The sequence below is a fragment of the Aythya fuligula genome, chromosome 6 (assembly GCF_009819795.1).
Source record: "Aythya fuligula isolate bAytFul2 chromosome 6, bAytFul2.pri, whole genome shotgun sequence".
Lineage (NCBI taxonomy): Eukaryota > Metazoa > Chordata > Aves > Anseriformes > Anatidae > Aythya > Aythya fuligula.
The window spans coordinates 8865089-8881281 of NC_045564.1; the positions used below are offsets into that span (position 1 = coordinate 8865089).

Here is a 16193-nt window from a genome sequence, read left to right on the forward strand (position 1 = left end):
AAAAAAGAATAATTTAAGAATATTTTAAGAATAAAAGAATAATTAATAAATATAATTTATTTCTCTTTAACCCTGGTACTTTAGTAGTAGAAGCTACTGTTGCTGATGAATTTTTGTGCCTCGATACTGTATGTTTTCAGTTTCATTGCTTCTTAACAGAGGAAGGCACGATTGTGAGATGATGCTTGAAGTTTTCCAGATCCTCTTCCTTATTCAGATGATTGCCTTTGCTCTCACAAACGTGAGCAAGAGTTCTTTTGTCAATTTTCCAAGACTTTTGAAACTTCTAAATTGTGTGCTAGGCTCCAGGACTTCTCAGAACTGCTGATGGATTTACCAAGAAAAGGTCCAGGAATGCCCAGCCAACTGAATGCACCTCAACGCTTTCATCTTGTAAATGGGTCAACAGTTTCAGTGGACTTAATATTTAACATGACAGGCAGGTTGTGTAACATTCCTATACGGTGTGCGTGCACGTAGGAAAGTCCATGCTTTATTTACATTGATATAAATGATAAGAGTGTATTACAGTTCATAAGGAACTCTTTTCTTCTGTAGCAATCCGTTTTTCACAGACTAATTAACAAAGTGCTTCATGGTTTCAAGCTGGGGGTACGTGCGATATTGAGTTTGCCTGTAAAGCCTTAAAATGTTCTGCATGCCATGCAGCTCACCTGCTGGAAGATGAGAAGCTGCCTCTAAGATTTTGCCTTCAGAATTCCCTGTTCTGGGTCCCCGGAGGTTTGGCACACATCTGTTGATGTTATGGCTGTCACAAAACCTTCCTGAAGAGACAAACCAGAGCTATTTAATTTTATTCTACCTGATTTTGAGCAGCTGAAGTCCTTTGACAGAAGAGGGTACTAATCCTCATTGCTGCTCATTAGTTATCCCTCCAAACAAATCCTCTTCAGGGGATCGAATGTGGCAGGACATGGTGCCTCCCACCAGATTTGCTCTGTTGGCATGCTTTGGTCTGGCACCAAAGATGAACGTGTTCTGGACTGGGGCACACACGTGTGTCTGTGCTCAGGGGAACAGAAAGGCTCAGCGTCAGGCTGTGTCATGAGGCCTGCTGTCACATTTGGTACACTTAAACAAAATAATTTGATTTTTTTTTTTTAACAAAGCCGGGCTCAGATCAGGAAACCTGTAATGAGCTCTGTGAAGAACGTAGTTCTAGGACACCGGTACCAGGTGTAAGAGGTCTGTAACTCTAACAATGCAATTTCTTCCAACGGTGTTAATGCTTTCTGAGAAGACTTCTGACAAAGTTTAACTAGAAGTTACACTGTGTAATACGTCTGTCTTTTTTTTTTCAGTTTATTGAGAGAACATTCAATTGATGGCACTGGCTGGGCTCCAACTAGAACGTTAAAGGTACCGTTTCCTTTTAGATACGTACCTCAAACTAGATGTACCTGTTCAAATACTTTTATGGACTTGCAGAGAGACGGGTAATGCAGTTTGCTGTAGAAACAGCTGTGTGGTTTTGTAGTTTTTCAAGTTCTGCTGGTGACAACACTGAAGCAACAAGTACAGTGCTGAGTATAGAAACTTCTGCTAGCTTTAGTGTAGCTGATTTGACTGATAAAAAGTTGAAAAGAATGATAGGACTATGTTTGACCCAAAAAAAACCACTCTCAGCAAAGGTGATCTGATTTCTTCACCGTTTTTAAACCCAGGCAGCAAATATGACAGCATGATGTCAGCAGGACTAACAGTAATCCATAGCCCTCTCAATTTCCATTGCGTTTACATTTCTGACAGATCAATAGGCTGTCTCACAAACTTTTTTTTTGCATAGAGATGATCTGGGGAGGTGTAAAGGGCACAACGCATTTGGGAGAAACACCACATGGCGCATAGAATTGGGCTGTACTGCCTTGAATTTTGTTTCATCCCAGGTGTTTGAAGGAGTGAGCAACATCTCTGCACTTAAATACTGTGTAATTGAGGCAGTGTTAAGTTGTTCTGATAACTGCAGGAGGGAACTAACTGCCACCACGATCACAGAATGGCTTCAGAGGTTGCTCCCCCAACATCTGGGTGATGCTAACAAGTCCAGAGCCATAGCTCCCATATGAAGTACTCTTGGGATGGTCACTGAGGACATCTGATTCAGTGCAGGAACTGCTCCTGTCTGGAGATAGAAGGTGCTTTGTTGTCCATTTGCTGCTATGTGACCTTGCTGTCAGAAGTCTCACAGAGTGCTGAGCAATAATTTCTGTAGCTCTTAACAGGAAACCCGACAGAATTGCTTCTCAAGGAGCACTAACTGGGTCAATAAAGGGTACACGTCAGGTGTTTTTCTTTTTAAAAGGCAAATTGAAAAAGAATTTTATTGAATACTTAATCTCCTTTTTGGAGCTATGCAACCTACTTGTCTCTAAAAATCTCTTCATGAGTGATCTGATTTCCTGTAAAAGTGAAGTACAATCAGTGTGTGTTCATCTGTGTTTTTTTCTCTTTGCTTATTTTTCATCAGTAAATACAATTTTTTATTAGCTTAAATCAAGACACTGGGTAATTAAATTAACTGGTTCTGTTCCTGTATTTCATTCCCAGAGAAAGTTTTTGGACGACAAATGTTTAAGCTTCAGACAATTAGAAAATTACAATACCAATATTACAACTCGACAAGAATGCACATAGATTTTTCTGTTCTAGCTTTGTTTATGGTATTTCCCCTGGGGATTAAAGTACTGCTGTGTGTTAAGCCCATGGGTGCCAATAATTATTGACACTGCATTTGACTTCCTATCCTCAGCGAGGACGGAAGATGCGTATTAATTTTCTTTTCCGTTCTATTCTTGCATCAGTTTACTAATTGCATGTGATTGATTTCAAAGAGGAAACATCCTGGAATCTCAGCTACCAGGAGAGTCAAGTTACTTAAATAATAAGTAGATTATTTATGAAGTAATTTAGGGCATTTTTACCTTCCATAAGGTAAAGTAAAATAAATCTAGCATCCCATCTGGATTTCCTTATTCCCATTGGATGTTGAAGCACCACAAATGCAAGGTCACATTTTATAGCTTAAAATCTGTAAAGTTTATCAGAGAGTCCATTTAAAATATGCAGGCTCCATGCAATTCTGAGCTGGAAAACACAGAATTGTGCTGGTTTATCTGCAGTGTAGCCACAAAAACACAGGATTTGCCATCCACATGAATCATTCTCTGGTAGGTACATGATCACTGCACACCAGAGAATTGCGTGGAGCAGTGTGCGAGGGTGACTGGTGGCAAACTGGAGCCATTCGATCCGACACGGCTCGCTTTTATCTCCGCACCCATTAATCCAGCCTTCCTGAATCCTTTCCAACACTCGGGCACCGTGGCTGGGAGGACGTAGCTCATCTCCCCAGGCTGAATACCATGTGAATTTGCGCAGTAGCACTATGGAAAATATCTGGTCCTGGCCAGTGGCAGATGTGAAAGTCAGTGTTTTGTACGCCACTCACTGAGAATACGAAGGCAGCCTGGTTTTGTGGAGGAATAGTGCCCGACTTTGTCAAGTACAGTGCTCTGAAATACTGCTGAAATATTTTCTTGGAGAATGGGCGGGATGTATTGGGTTTCTACAACAAATACTGTCAAACATTACTGATGCAGCCATTCTGAGTGCATTAATAAAGCCATTTCAATGGGTAACAAAAACCTCAAAAGCCACAGGCAGAAACCAAACCAGCTTGGTTGTAGGTTTTCTGCTACCACATCCATTCGTATGTTACATGCTTAAACTTTCAGAGGACCCAAGCTTTAAAACTTTCAGATTGTGCCATCTTCCACATCCTTGCGGTGGCAGCAGAGCTCTTGAAGGAAAAATCCTTTGAAATAAACTACTGTGACTTTCTTTTTTTTACACTTTTGGTATCAAGCACGGTGCTTTCTTCCACTTCCCATAGCTGAATGTGTTTCCATGGACTGCAGGGAGGTGCAGCCTGTGTGCTAGGGAAGGGGCTAAGGAATGTGCCTGGATTAGATACGTTCCAAGCAAGTTGCAAGGAAAGTTGTTTTTTTAACCCTGAAGATGATCATGAGTAGGTTAATATTTTTAAAACAATCTGTGTTTTAGCACCAGTGATGCAATTGCAAATATTGTCTGTATCCATAGAAACACTCCTGAGCTCTAAATTCTCAGATAAATTCTGGTAGCAGCTTGCTCCGTAGAGCAGGGACTGTGTAAAAACCAATGCACTACTTCCTGACTGATCCTCCTGGGTAATCTTTTGCTTCTTTAGAGCCAGCAAGAGCTCACTTACCTTTCTGTCTCTGAACCATGAGGTCCTGCATTGTTTTACTTGCATGCTTCTCTCTAAAATAGTGTTCAGAAAGTGGGGGGCTGCAGAAGCCACTTTATGCCCCTGCTGGAACTATCTGGGTAGTTTGCTTTTCTCATTTTTTAGGTCTAATGGTCTAAGCTGGACTTACCCAGGTGGAAAGTGGATAGCTGGCTTTAATTCATTCAGTTCTCAGATTTTTACTTTACTAAAGCTACCAGCTTTTAAATAGATACCTGCTATGAAATAGCAATATTACCTTTGCTTTGACAGCCTGCTTCTTGTACCCTCTGTAGTTCCAAATTTGGACTCGAAAATACTTCATTAGCTCCTGTTATTCCCCAACAAACATCTCCTCGTGCCGTGTTCACCATAACTATCATCTGCCTGGTTAAGGCAGCCCCCCCGGCGCTCATCAGCTTTCTCTCGAATGTTTGTTTTGACTTTGCTGTGAAATTATCTCGGGCGATTGATTAAAAAAAAAAAAAAAAAGAGTGGATCCATGTATTGTGATTGCCTAATTGGTTCTAAAAGTCAAGCTGTTTCTTCTGCAATTACCTCCAACGAGCTACAACTGGAAATTGGTCAGTGACTGATTTATGAACCATAAAAATAATCAAAGCACTTATGTGCAACTCTGACTCCAGAGGGCTGCGCATGGTGATGTTAAAAACAGTGTTTTAAAATTAATGATGAATATTCAAGGGAGTATTTGGTCTTTTTCTGTAGGGTTTTAATGTTTGCTGCTAGGATGCATATGCATTTCAGTTCTTTGTTAAGGTATTTTAAAGAGCTGGTTCTGTCGTGTTTGTGGCACTGCTGTCAATAGAGATAAGAGCTGGAGTGGGAATCATCAAGGTTTTCTTGAGCTGTTGCTGTGCAGACAGCTTTTGGTACCATCCTGTAGGAAAAAATACTTCTTTTCAGCAATTAATTTCCCATAGCTTCAGATACCAGGCTAAGAAATATGTTTGTGTTATTAGATAATTCCTTTAATACCTTTTTTATTAATTATGGCTCATTTCAAATTAACTACCATTATTTGAAGTGTGTCCTTAAGAGGTTTGCTTATTTAATTAGCATGTATTATTAGCTGGGAAAATGTCCTATTTGTATTTGTTCTGCCGTTGTCTTCAGGCAGTGAAGTTATCTTATTTGAAATCATGCAAATGTCAAACCGCAGTGTCGTGGAGAAATAAATCAGAAGGTCCTGGCTTAATTTTTCCACTTACCAATGTTTAAGCACAGTTTTAAAAGCTTTGGTGTAAGCACAAAGCCTTCATTCATTGTCTTAATGAAAATAGGTGGTCTGCTGTCAAAATTGTATGCAATTAGCGTAGAGGAGTCTTTTAAACTGACAATGACTGTCACTGCCTTCAAGATGAAGAGAAAAAGAGTAAGCCTGTATGTTCTGTGCTCTTCTAATTCAATTCTTGCTGCTGCTGCTCCTTCTTTCTCAGCCAGCATTACGGTAACGCAGTTTGCTGTCACCCTGGTAGAATCACTCCTGATTCATGTTGTGCTATTGATTTCTCCAAATCCCACCTTGCAAAGGGCCTTCCCGCTGTACGCAGAAGCATCAAAGCACCTGCTTGTGAAAGCTGCCTTCCTAGATGGAATATGTTCGTCCCCCATACTGGCAAAGCAAGGAAGAGAAATGTGCCAAAGGAAGAAAACTGAAGGCTCGACGGCTGTACCCAAGAGCACAGATGCCAGCTCTTACTGCGCAGGAGGATCAGAACGTAAGGCACAGCTTTGCAAGGAGATTCCCGATTTAATGAATCTTACAGCCAGCTTCTGGGATCTTCTTGGATGTGATTATCGAGATTACAAACCTGAGCTTCTGGAAAATGTATCCCCTTTGAAGGTATCTTTAAAGGAAAGGAAAGCAAGCATGCTGGTTGCTGAGTGTCCCTGAGGGAAAGGGTGCTGGTCTGTCACGTATGGTCCCTGTCCCCACAGGTCCTGCTGACAGTTTCCCTCAAAGCACTGGGAGTATTTGTAGTGTTTTCCCTTCACGTGGGCTGAAAAGAGCAGTCAAATAGCCAAGTATCTTGCAGTGTCATCTCTCCCCAAGCTCTGGAGATGAGCAGGGGTGTCCGGGTGTCTGCCTGGCTGGTTGAAGAAGGGGATTTCTGCTGAAATTAAGGCTTTTCCAGGTCTCATTTTGAATGCAGTGCATCTGCAGGCATCTCAACGTCCTGTTAGAGCCCGCAGTACGTTAGCAAATAACACCGCATTTCTTCATCTCCTTCCCACGGGCAGCTCCTGACCTGCTCGCAGCTCCTGGCCTGGCTGCAGGCTGCCTGCCTTCAAGCTGAGGAGGAAGAGGGACCGGTGGCAGGTTACAACAGCCCAGCAATAAAGCAAGTGGATAAATAAAGAAGAAACAGTAAATTTAGCAAGCAGGCAGCAGAGGCAGGTCCAGGAGAGAGGCTTTGAACCGGGAAAGGGTGGGTGGGTTGGGAACCAGGACAGGAGGTGCACCATTCTTCCAAATATAAGTGCCTTGGCGTTGGAGGAGCTCCAGGTGGTTCAGAGCCTTCTTTCTGGTGTAGTTTGGAGAGTGTTGCGGGCTGTTACACAGGGATTTCTGAACATCTGGGATGGTCACGAGTAAATTAGCTGGTTGCAACTACTGCAAAAGGCACAGCTTTGTCACCAGTTACCTTTCCATGGTTCGTGTCTCCTTCTGTGAAGACAGTCATCTAAAGGAAAGTGCAGTGCAAAAGATTGCTGTTTTTTCAATATCTTTGCTCTCTAAAATGCTTAAAATGTCCATTGTTGTTGCTTTCACTACTTTCCTTTTCTCCTCTACCTCTAGAAATTGAATAAGCAGCAGACAAACGCCATCAGACCTCTAGTGTTCATTAAAGAGAAGTTATAAACCTCTGAATACGGTCTTCTGGGTAGATCTGACACAATTGTATTTTTCTCAAAATAAGCTTTGGGAAGTTTTTCTGCAGGAGCACGTTGTGTTGTAGCTTGATTTTATAAACCCATTTTACCAATTTTGTCAGGTTTGATTTTTCTCTCTGTACATGCCCAAACCGGTGAAAATACTGACAGAAATCAATCTCCTGTGATAACTTCTGCTTCACAGAGAAAACTTCTGCAAATCCTTTTTTTTTTTTTTTTGCTCTTAAAGGGCTCTGGCATTTAAAATGTATTTAAATATTTGCTTTAAACACTGCCGCTGTTATTACTAGCGATTTTTTAGAGTGATTCAGTAGGATAGTGTAATTCAGTAGGCATTGTAAGCCTAATTAAACTCTGCTTGTTTTCCCCAAACCGTTGATTTCTGAAATGCCCAATTTGTGTTGAACTTCAATCGGTTGAGTAGTCTGGTCTCCAGAGGGCGATCGCTTCGGCATACATAATCAGCGTGGAGTAGTTCATTAAGAGTTCCCCTGGGAACAACTTCCCCCGGATTATCTGCTGGCTCCCGAGTAACCTTGGGGACAAAAGTCAAGGAGTCAGGAACAAAAGTAGGGGATTTTAGCTGAGCGCTCCTGCCTGCTTGGCAATGCACAGCTGCCTTAGCCTGGGAGAGGAACAGACGATAATTGTTCCTATTTCCTTCCCTCCAGTATGTTTGAGCACAGAAGCAGCCTTCCTCCTGTTTCTTTTTTTTTTTTTTTTTGTGTTTGCTAACTGGGGCAGCTCATGCCATTTAAGTTCCCCAGAGCCCTCCAAGTGAGCTGCTGGTATGGCTGGGGCTGCAAGCACGTGAGAAGCCAGGTTGCTGCTGTGAGAGAGGAAAGCTGACACTCCCTACATCCCCTTACTGCGGGTGGAAGCGGTGTTTCACCCAGCATGGGCATTTTGCAAGACATTTTAGCAATGTTACCTGCAAAATTAGAGGAGCAGGACAGGGGAAGCAATGTTAAACGCAGATTTTGTGTTTGGGAGAGGACTCTTTAGGAAGGAAGTGTGTGTTGTTTTTTTTTGTGAACCAAGTTCTGCCACCTCTGGAATGAAAACTTGATGTTTTCTTAACTCCAATTATAAGTTTTGGACAGTCAGTTACAGATTATTAGTTGCAAATAGGTGGTTAATCCATGGGGAGAAATGCAAGATGTTCATGGAGGCATGTTGAAGAGGCAGAAAGAAGTCCTCCAGCCCCTAGGGAAGGTGGGTGTGAGTGGGATGAAGGATGCTCGGCATTGCAGGCTGAGATGAAGAGAGGAAGAAGAGCTGACAGAAAGTGAATGGAGCTGGAAATCACCCTGGGCTGGTCCGCAGGCGGAGAGGAGTGAGCTGCCCCCTGGCTTTCCGCATGCTGAGTTTGCAGGTGGGATTTTCCCTTTCCACATGGTGAGCTACGAAGCCTGGCATGCGTTTTACAGGAGCTGCCACTTCATTTTTTGAAGTCTCCCATCAGACGTCAGCTTGTTTAAGTGACTGCTGCTGCTGCTTTCATCGATCGGAATGGGTTAAACTGCTTGTACATAAAAAATGGCTTAGCAAAGGGCTTTAATTTAATTAGTCTAATGGATCAGAAATCCTCCTTGAATCTCTAAAGAAGTTTCTTTGATTGGAAGTTCATTAGCTGCTTTTGTCTGGCCTGTTCCTCGCTTAAATTAATGTACTACACATACTTTGCCTGCTCCAGGAAAGCCTTAATTTACAATTTCCATGTTTGCTCGCCCTTCAAAAGAACTGCTGTGTGGCTGTTTTCCTCCAGACATCCGAAAGCCGGAGCTGAAGGCTCGTCTCTGACATGGTTTCAATGGCATCGCTTCTGTGAAGTGGTTGTGAGATGGGCCACGTGCGGTGTGCTCTGACTCACTGAGTTAGGGCCCCCTGCGAGCGCCGGGCTTGGAGAGTCCCCAGCCTCAGGAGAGGCTGCTTCAAAGGCTGTACTTAGCGTTTTGCCTCTTTCCTCTTGAACTTTAAGCGTCGCTGCAGCGGTGGATTTTTTTTTTTCCCACTCATTCGGCATGCCAGAAATAAACCTGCGGGCAGGGATTTCCTCTGACATCTCCCTCGGATGCAACACCGCCTTGCCCACAAGTGAAAGGGGCACTTACAGAGGGTTATTTCCAACAGCCTGTTGATCTCTGAGCTGCTTGAGTTGGTTGACTTCACCATCGACACAGTTACAGTGCTGTGAGAAGGATGCTTTTCCTCCATTACACCCTTTTTTTCACTTATACCCTTTATTTCACTCACACTGGGGATTCAACCTGCTGGGCTCCTTGGTTCGGGTGTGATACTTGCAGCTCCCAATTAACAGAGCAGAAGGGAATTAAAAAAAACTACCACCACTCATACCTGTGATGCTAAGCACATGGAAGCAAATAGAAAAAAATCATTGTAAAGGACACAGCCTCTCCAGTTTGCACTGTGAACGTGCAGATTCCCATGCTCCATTCTCTTTTAAAGGCGTTTTTTTCTGAAGTTTTGGGAGTGAGAAAAGTGTTACTGAAGCAGAGCTGCATAAAGGCACAGATACTTAAGATCTGAAGGCAACCCCAGCCCCACATGTATATGAGATTAGTCATTAAAATTCTCGTACATAAAAACTTTCTGCTTTCAGAGCTTTTCAGCCAGAAGTTCAGTGGATGTTTGGAGCCAGGGTTGATACTTTACATTAAAGGAGAACTGAAGTTGAGCTTATTTGAACTGTTCAATCTGTTCTTTGCCTTGCAAATCCATTCAGTTGGGCAGGAAAACATGAAGCATTGGGGCTCATCTGCATGCAGCTCGCAGCTCTGCCCAAGTCCGTAAAGCCAAGTGATGATTTTTGCAGTACAACACTGTCACGTTTTGCAAATCCCAAATGCTTGTTTCACTGCTGCTCAGCTGTTCCACCCCACCTCGCTTTCTCAGTACCCTAGATTGAAATCTGGGCTAGCCTCAAGCTCACGACAAGTGTTGTCCTCTAGTAATAATTTAGCATTACTTATTACGGAACCCTGCAACGGCATCAAATGAATCCAGCAAATCCTAAACCTTGAATTGGTGGAAACATATTTTAAGAATCTCGCACACGACTTGTTCAGGAAGAATAATAATCCTCCTTTTATGCTTTTTGGTCTCTAGAATGGCTGTGAGAACGTACGGCACTTTGAAAGCTTACAGCCTTAGAGAGGGTTTTGCTATTTTTTTATATGATTCTCTGCAAAGCCAGCTTGAATTCAATAATCAAAGATCCTGAAGCCTTAAAAACAGGGTTTGACATCTGAGAATTTGGGAGCAATTCAGGGAGACGTAAAAATGTGGTGTTTACTAAACAATGTGGGAGACAAAACTGATAAAAATTACATTTCTGTCTTGAGCTGCAACATCTACTTGCTCAGGACTGCTTGTTGTGGAGCAGAAGCGGTGCTGTTGGGGGGTGTGAGCCTCCTCTTGGGGAGGCTCGGGGAAACCTGAGGCTGTAACACTTGAAAAGGACTCCTGAAAGGTAGGAGAAGGAGGTGAGCTGATCAGGGTCTTAGAAACCCTGTGAATGAGTTGCTTTTTTTGGCTGTTTTTAGCCGTGCTGGTAGCTAACAGCTGTAAAGGCTTTGCAACCTTGGCCGTGCCATCTGGTGGGCATTCAGGCAGGATTTGGAAACGGGCAGACCCCAGTGCACTAGGGTGAGCTCCTTATACCTCTTTTGGATGTTTTCTAACACTCAGGATCCTAATTCTGCATGGCAGTCCCCAGCCACAGCCTGCTGCTACGTGCTGTGGACAAAAGCCAACCCTTCAAAAATTAATTTAATCTGGCTCCTTCAAGAGGAGGAGAGCAAAATCGCCGTGCTGTGGTGCTGCCACAGCAGGACACCAGGAAAGGACGAAATGAGGGCTTTCATCCACTTTTTGGAGCAGTCTTTCTATCATTTCCCAAAGACCTGCCAGCAGGGTTGGTTGGGAGTGGAGGTGACTGCTCAGTACTGCAGTCTTCAAATATATGGGGAGCTAATTTTTAGGTATCTCAGGTGTGCCCCTTTTTTTGCAGTTTGTGTTCATGCTGTCAGGGAGGGTGAGGAATATATTTGAAAGAGTCACTGTCCTCGCCCCAGCTGCTGGTTTCCGAGGCTCCATTAGGAGAAGACACAAACTAGAAATCCTCGGTGGCAGCGTCAGCTCTCCCGGGCAGCTTGGCGTCAGTAAAAGTAGCTGCGCTGAGCACCTTGTTTCTGCAAGATCAAAGGAAAATGGGACTGTAAGAGGCTGTTGTTCAGATAATGCTGACATGGTGTCTTTTGCATTAGGACATAATTGGATAGATTTTTTTAGGGGATGTGGATTTCTGTGGTCCTCCACTTTCAGCTAATGTGCCCAGAACAGGAAACAAGCAGAAATACGCTCATTTATCGGAGCTTTTTGGCTGTGGCGAGGCACTTTTTCCTTTGAGGCTATATTGTGAAGGGTGCATTTTAGCCAGGAAACAATTAACGGGTGGTCTTTGTCCCACTAGTGGAAATCAGGCGGCGTGGATTTTGTTGGTAGGCAGTCAAGTGGTAGCTGGCTGCAAGAGCAGGGCGTGCAGCGCTGAGCTTGCACGTTTGCCTGGTAGGTCTGAGCTCCAGTGCCCTGGCTTCACTGGGGTTTTGCAGCAGGGAAGTTTAGTTACGTTGCTGCTAAAGATTTTTTTTTTTTTTTCTCTAGAAAGTCTTGGAGTTGGTGGTGGGTGATCCTTTTGAGCCCGTAATAATTAGTTTTTGTGCGTTGTCTTAAAACCTTGTAATTGAGGGTGTTGGCTCCTAGGTCAGTGCTAACGGACGTGTTTTGGAGATGCACGCCCCAAAACAAGCTGCATTTGCTGACACCAAATGAGGGAACATTTGGAGACAGTTTCCCCTGAAGCTTCCTGCTTTTAGCAACTGCAAATCCTCTCTATTCAAATATTTTTAAAATAGATGCTTAAAGGCAAGAAAATAATTTGAGACATAGGCTCACGTGAGGATAGTGTCACTGTGCTCATACTGCATCACTCTGTTTTCTCTTTCTTGACACAGTTTCAAATACTTGGCTGACATAACTTTAATTTTTTAATTATTAGACTTGATTGCTAAATTAAGTTTCATACCCATGGTTTGAACTAAACACTGCAGTTCTCAGGTGGTGATATATAAGATATTCCTCCTCTCCTTGTGCACAGAAGCCACAGGAATAAGGTTCCTGTATGCACAGGAAGATCTGAATTTTTATTTGAGTGTTGTTTTTTTCGGTGACTTGTAAATATCAGGCATCCATGAGATGTGGAAGCTTTTACAGTATTTTCATTTAAACTAGTAAAAGGCCTTAATCTAGATTTAATTTCCAGGAACTTAATGGATTAATATTTAAAAAATAGTTTTTCAGCTGGTTCAAAACACCTGTAATGCATGCCTAACTGACCTTGCTTTTCTTTTTGCAGGATGTTGTCTGGGGATTAAACTCTTTATTTACTGTAAGTAAACGAATATTTTGCTTATCCACTTTCCCTTTTCCTGCCTGCTATGGTTTCAGCATCGCCTTATGTTGCCTCGTAAGGTTGTCGTTCCCTCAGACCTCAGTGGGTGTTGTGTAAATATAAAAATCAGTCTGTGCTTTTGTTAACTGCAGGACTCGTACAGATGGTCTGTAATGCCCATGTTTTCCTAGATTTTTACTTCTGGTTGCAAATCTATTACAGGATATTTTGGTAATGAGTTCCTTGGGATATTCCACAGGCTACGAGGTTCCTTCTGCTGCTTTGCCCGAACTAGAAATTCATCATCACTCAGAAAATTGTGTTGGTGTTTGGGTTTTTGAGAGCGATGTTTAGGGATTAATCACTGTCCTGCAGTCTCAGTGCTTTGAATACTTACATGCATGCTCAAGGGCATGCAGGGCAGGCTTTGAGAAACTTGGCTGAGGAGCACCTCCATGGGCTTTGGAGGTTTTGTTAGCCCCAGGCTGCTTCGGAGAGGAATAAGTTGATTTAGGAGATGGGGGAACATTGCCCTTTCAACAAAGAGCAACTGCATTTCACAGTTAGTCTCCCGTTGCATGTTAAGTAAGTGGAGGAAGATGAAATCCAGCAGAGGCACAAAGCAGTCCTTCAGTGGCAGAACTGCACATCCAAATAATCTGTTGGGCAAAGAGCAGCGATGGTCACACATCGGAGGCCTCAGGGATTCCTTGTGTCCTCTAAGAGTCATGCTTTGCAGCTTGCCTCTTGTATTCCCCTCCCACCCTGCTTCTTAACAATAATTTGTCTTTGAAAAGCTGGCTTTTCCAGGGAGAAGTCTGTATCTGTCAGCCATGCAGGTGAAAATGAACCTGAGAGCAGCAAGCTGTTCTCACCTGTGAAATGGTGGCAGTCTTCAACCGGGGAAAATTGGCTTAGACTGCAGGCAGAATAGGGGGTTTTTGTGTTTCAGCATTGGTTTTGTGATGATTCACCTGTTAGCAGCAGCTTGCCTTCCTTTGCTCTTAACCCTTTCTCCTTCCAGAGTTAATACTGAGATGTAAATTGATAGACCTGAGATTTATTTTGGCTGTTTCTGCTCTCTGCATCCCATGTGTCCTTAACTCCTGGGGTCTTTGCAGTCCATTTCCTTCTGGGCTGTGTTCTTCCCATTGCCCTAAAATTTCCCGTCTATCAGGCTGTAGGTTAGAGAGAATGAAATTACTTTGCTACTGGAAGTGGCATTAAGGAAACTCTTCCTGCTTTATCAGCAGGCTGTTTGCAGGTCTGAACGTAATTAGGGTTTACTTTACCCTTGAACAGAAATCAACAGCAGTTGAGCTTCCTGAAATTTTCAGTGTCCCTTAAAAACTTCATTTAGTTACATTTATCTCTGTATGTGGCATGCAGCCAGCTTGGGGTCGAGTGCCTCGCTGTGGTTATCCTTTAATTGACTTGTGATTCAGTTCGCAACCACCAAATTTATTTGCATTTACCTTTGTCAGGGATACCTACAAAGGTAGGAAGAAAATGGCACTGTGCTTTCTGGTCTTGTTTGCATTGCTTCATTTTCTTGTTCATTAGGGCTTAGGATTTCTTGTATAATCTCTGAAGAGAGTATGGGGGGAAACCCTATAATGTTCTCTGGTTCTTTTCCAGGATCTTTTGAATTTTGACGATCCCTTGAATATTGAGGCTGCAGAGCATCATTTGCGTGACAAGGTGAGTCAGTGGTTTATTTAAAGCATTTTGTTCCTAAACAACTCCACACGCTGTGCTCTGTGATTCCCAGTCAGTCCTTTTATAGCATTTCAGCTGGTACTTCAGGCAGTAGGGTGACTCAGTGTATCGGGGAGCAGATATTTAAACAAAAATGTGCTTTATCTGAGCAAGTAAACTCAACGTGGTCGTCTGTATTACCTTATGGTCAACAATTTGAGCATCACACCCCCGAAATAGATGGTCTTTTGCTTCTTGTTTCTAAGATTTTCCCTCAAGCTGCATATGCTCTGTGGAGCAAGCGACAGTGAGTTGTTTTGGCACAGCTACGTGAGCAGCCTTTAACTTAAAGGCCAGCAAGCACATCTCATTCTTCTCTTTCTCTACCAAAGTGCTACTTTTTCCTTCACAAGTCTTGACGTTGCATGCTTTTATTGACCCATAAGAAATTTGGAAGTGTTGGGGATGCGTACGTGTTAGCTGAGATGGTGTGGTGGTAGAGATGAGCAAAAGTGGTAAGTTCCTTTACACGCATCCCTGAAATTGTATCACCGTGCATTATATGGATGCTTACCTTCAGCATATCAAATTTACAAGTGGTGTGGTCAGGATCACTCATTTATTTAAGTTAAACTCTTCAGATACTTTTGGCGAGGTTAACCTTAAAGACTGAGCAAAGTTTCTAGGTAGGTATTCATGTGAACAGTTCATTGAAAATGCAAATTGAGGCAGTGCACTTTCTTTATCTTACTCGGATTACAAGCTCATCTGTCCATCTGTTTATTTCACTAGACTCTGTAGCTAGTCTGGTATTCATCAGCATTTGCAGATGGGGTAAGACTGTTAGCCTAAGGTGGGAAAAAGTAGGTAGAAACCTCTTCTGGAAGTAGTTTTATTTCCAGTTGTGTTATACCACCTTGGTGCAGAGTGCCAGGGAGCCTTCCAAGCAGCAAAGCTATGAAAGTCTCAGGCAGGATGGAGCTCAAGGAAGAAAAGCAGGCTGGTGGAGGTGGCAGCACTGTCTTTGTTTGCAGTGCCAGACCGAATTGTTCCAACATTGTGCCAGGGTGTATGCCCCTTGGGAATGGTGAGGCTACGCACCTATTGCTGAGTGTCAAATCTGGCACCTGTAATAGAGGCTTGTGAGCCCTGCGAGGCATCAGACAAGCCAGGCAGTAATGTCCTCTTCCCAAAGAACAGCGAAGAAAGCACTGTCCTGCATCCCCTGACCTTGCTCAGAAACTGGAAATCCGGGGAGCCCTAACAGGGGAAGAACGCAAGCTGCTTTTAAGAAGTCACCTTCCTCAGAAAAGGAGAGGCGAGCATTCAAAGTGCTGCTGCTCTAGTAGCATGGAAGCTTTTTCAGATACCAGCAGCTGCAGAAGTCGTGAAAAGGAAATTGAGTGGTTTTTTTTGTCAGTCTTCTAAGTTAAAAAAATTTAAAAAAAATGCAGAGACTATTTTTTTAAATTTATTAAACTCCTATGGAGATTCATTGCATTTAGTTGTATGTGAAATTTGTGTTCTACCATGCTAACTTCTTTTGGTGCTTATCAGAATTTCGTCTTCAGTGCACTTGGTGACACACACTGCTTATATTTTAACAGGTATTGTTCTGGGCTACCCAAAGCATGTCTCTACAGCATCACAAAACGAAACTAATAATGCTTATCTGGAGAGAATAACTTATGCAAGGGGGAGAAATGGCAGCTTTTACAATTAGCCTCAAAGGATATAATTGCAGCTTGAGTTAGTTTTTGTCTCTCTGAGGCATAGATGTCATGTAGTGTCTGAGCACTGCACTGGGAAGCGAAG

At 43.0% G+C, this 16193-nt stretch overlaps 1 protein-coding gene across 1 annotated transcript in view; it reads left to right on the forward strand.

Moving 5' to 3' along the window:
- The window catches only part of UBE2F (ubiquitin conjugating enzyme E2 F (putative)), a 60207-nt gene that overhangs the window by 25390 nt on the left and 18624 nt on the right, over nt 1-16193 (forward strand). The window contains exons 7-9 of the mRNA XM_032189883.1: nt 1323-1380; nt 12645-12677; nt 14319-14381. Of these exons, the coding sequence (XP_032045774.1) occupies nt 1323-1380; nt 12645-12677; nt 14319-14381 (154 nt within the window). The remainder of the gene's footprint in view (nt 1-1322; nt 1381-12644; nt 12678-14318; nt 14382-16193) is intronic.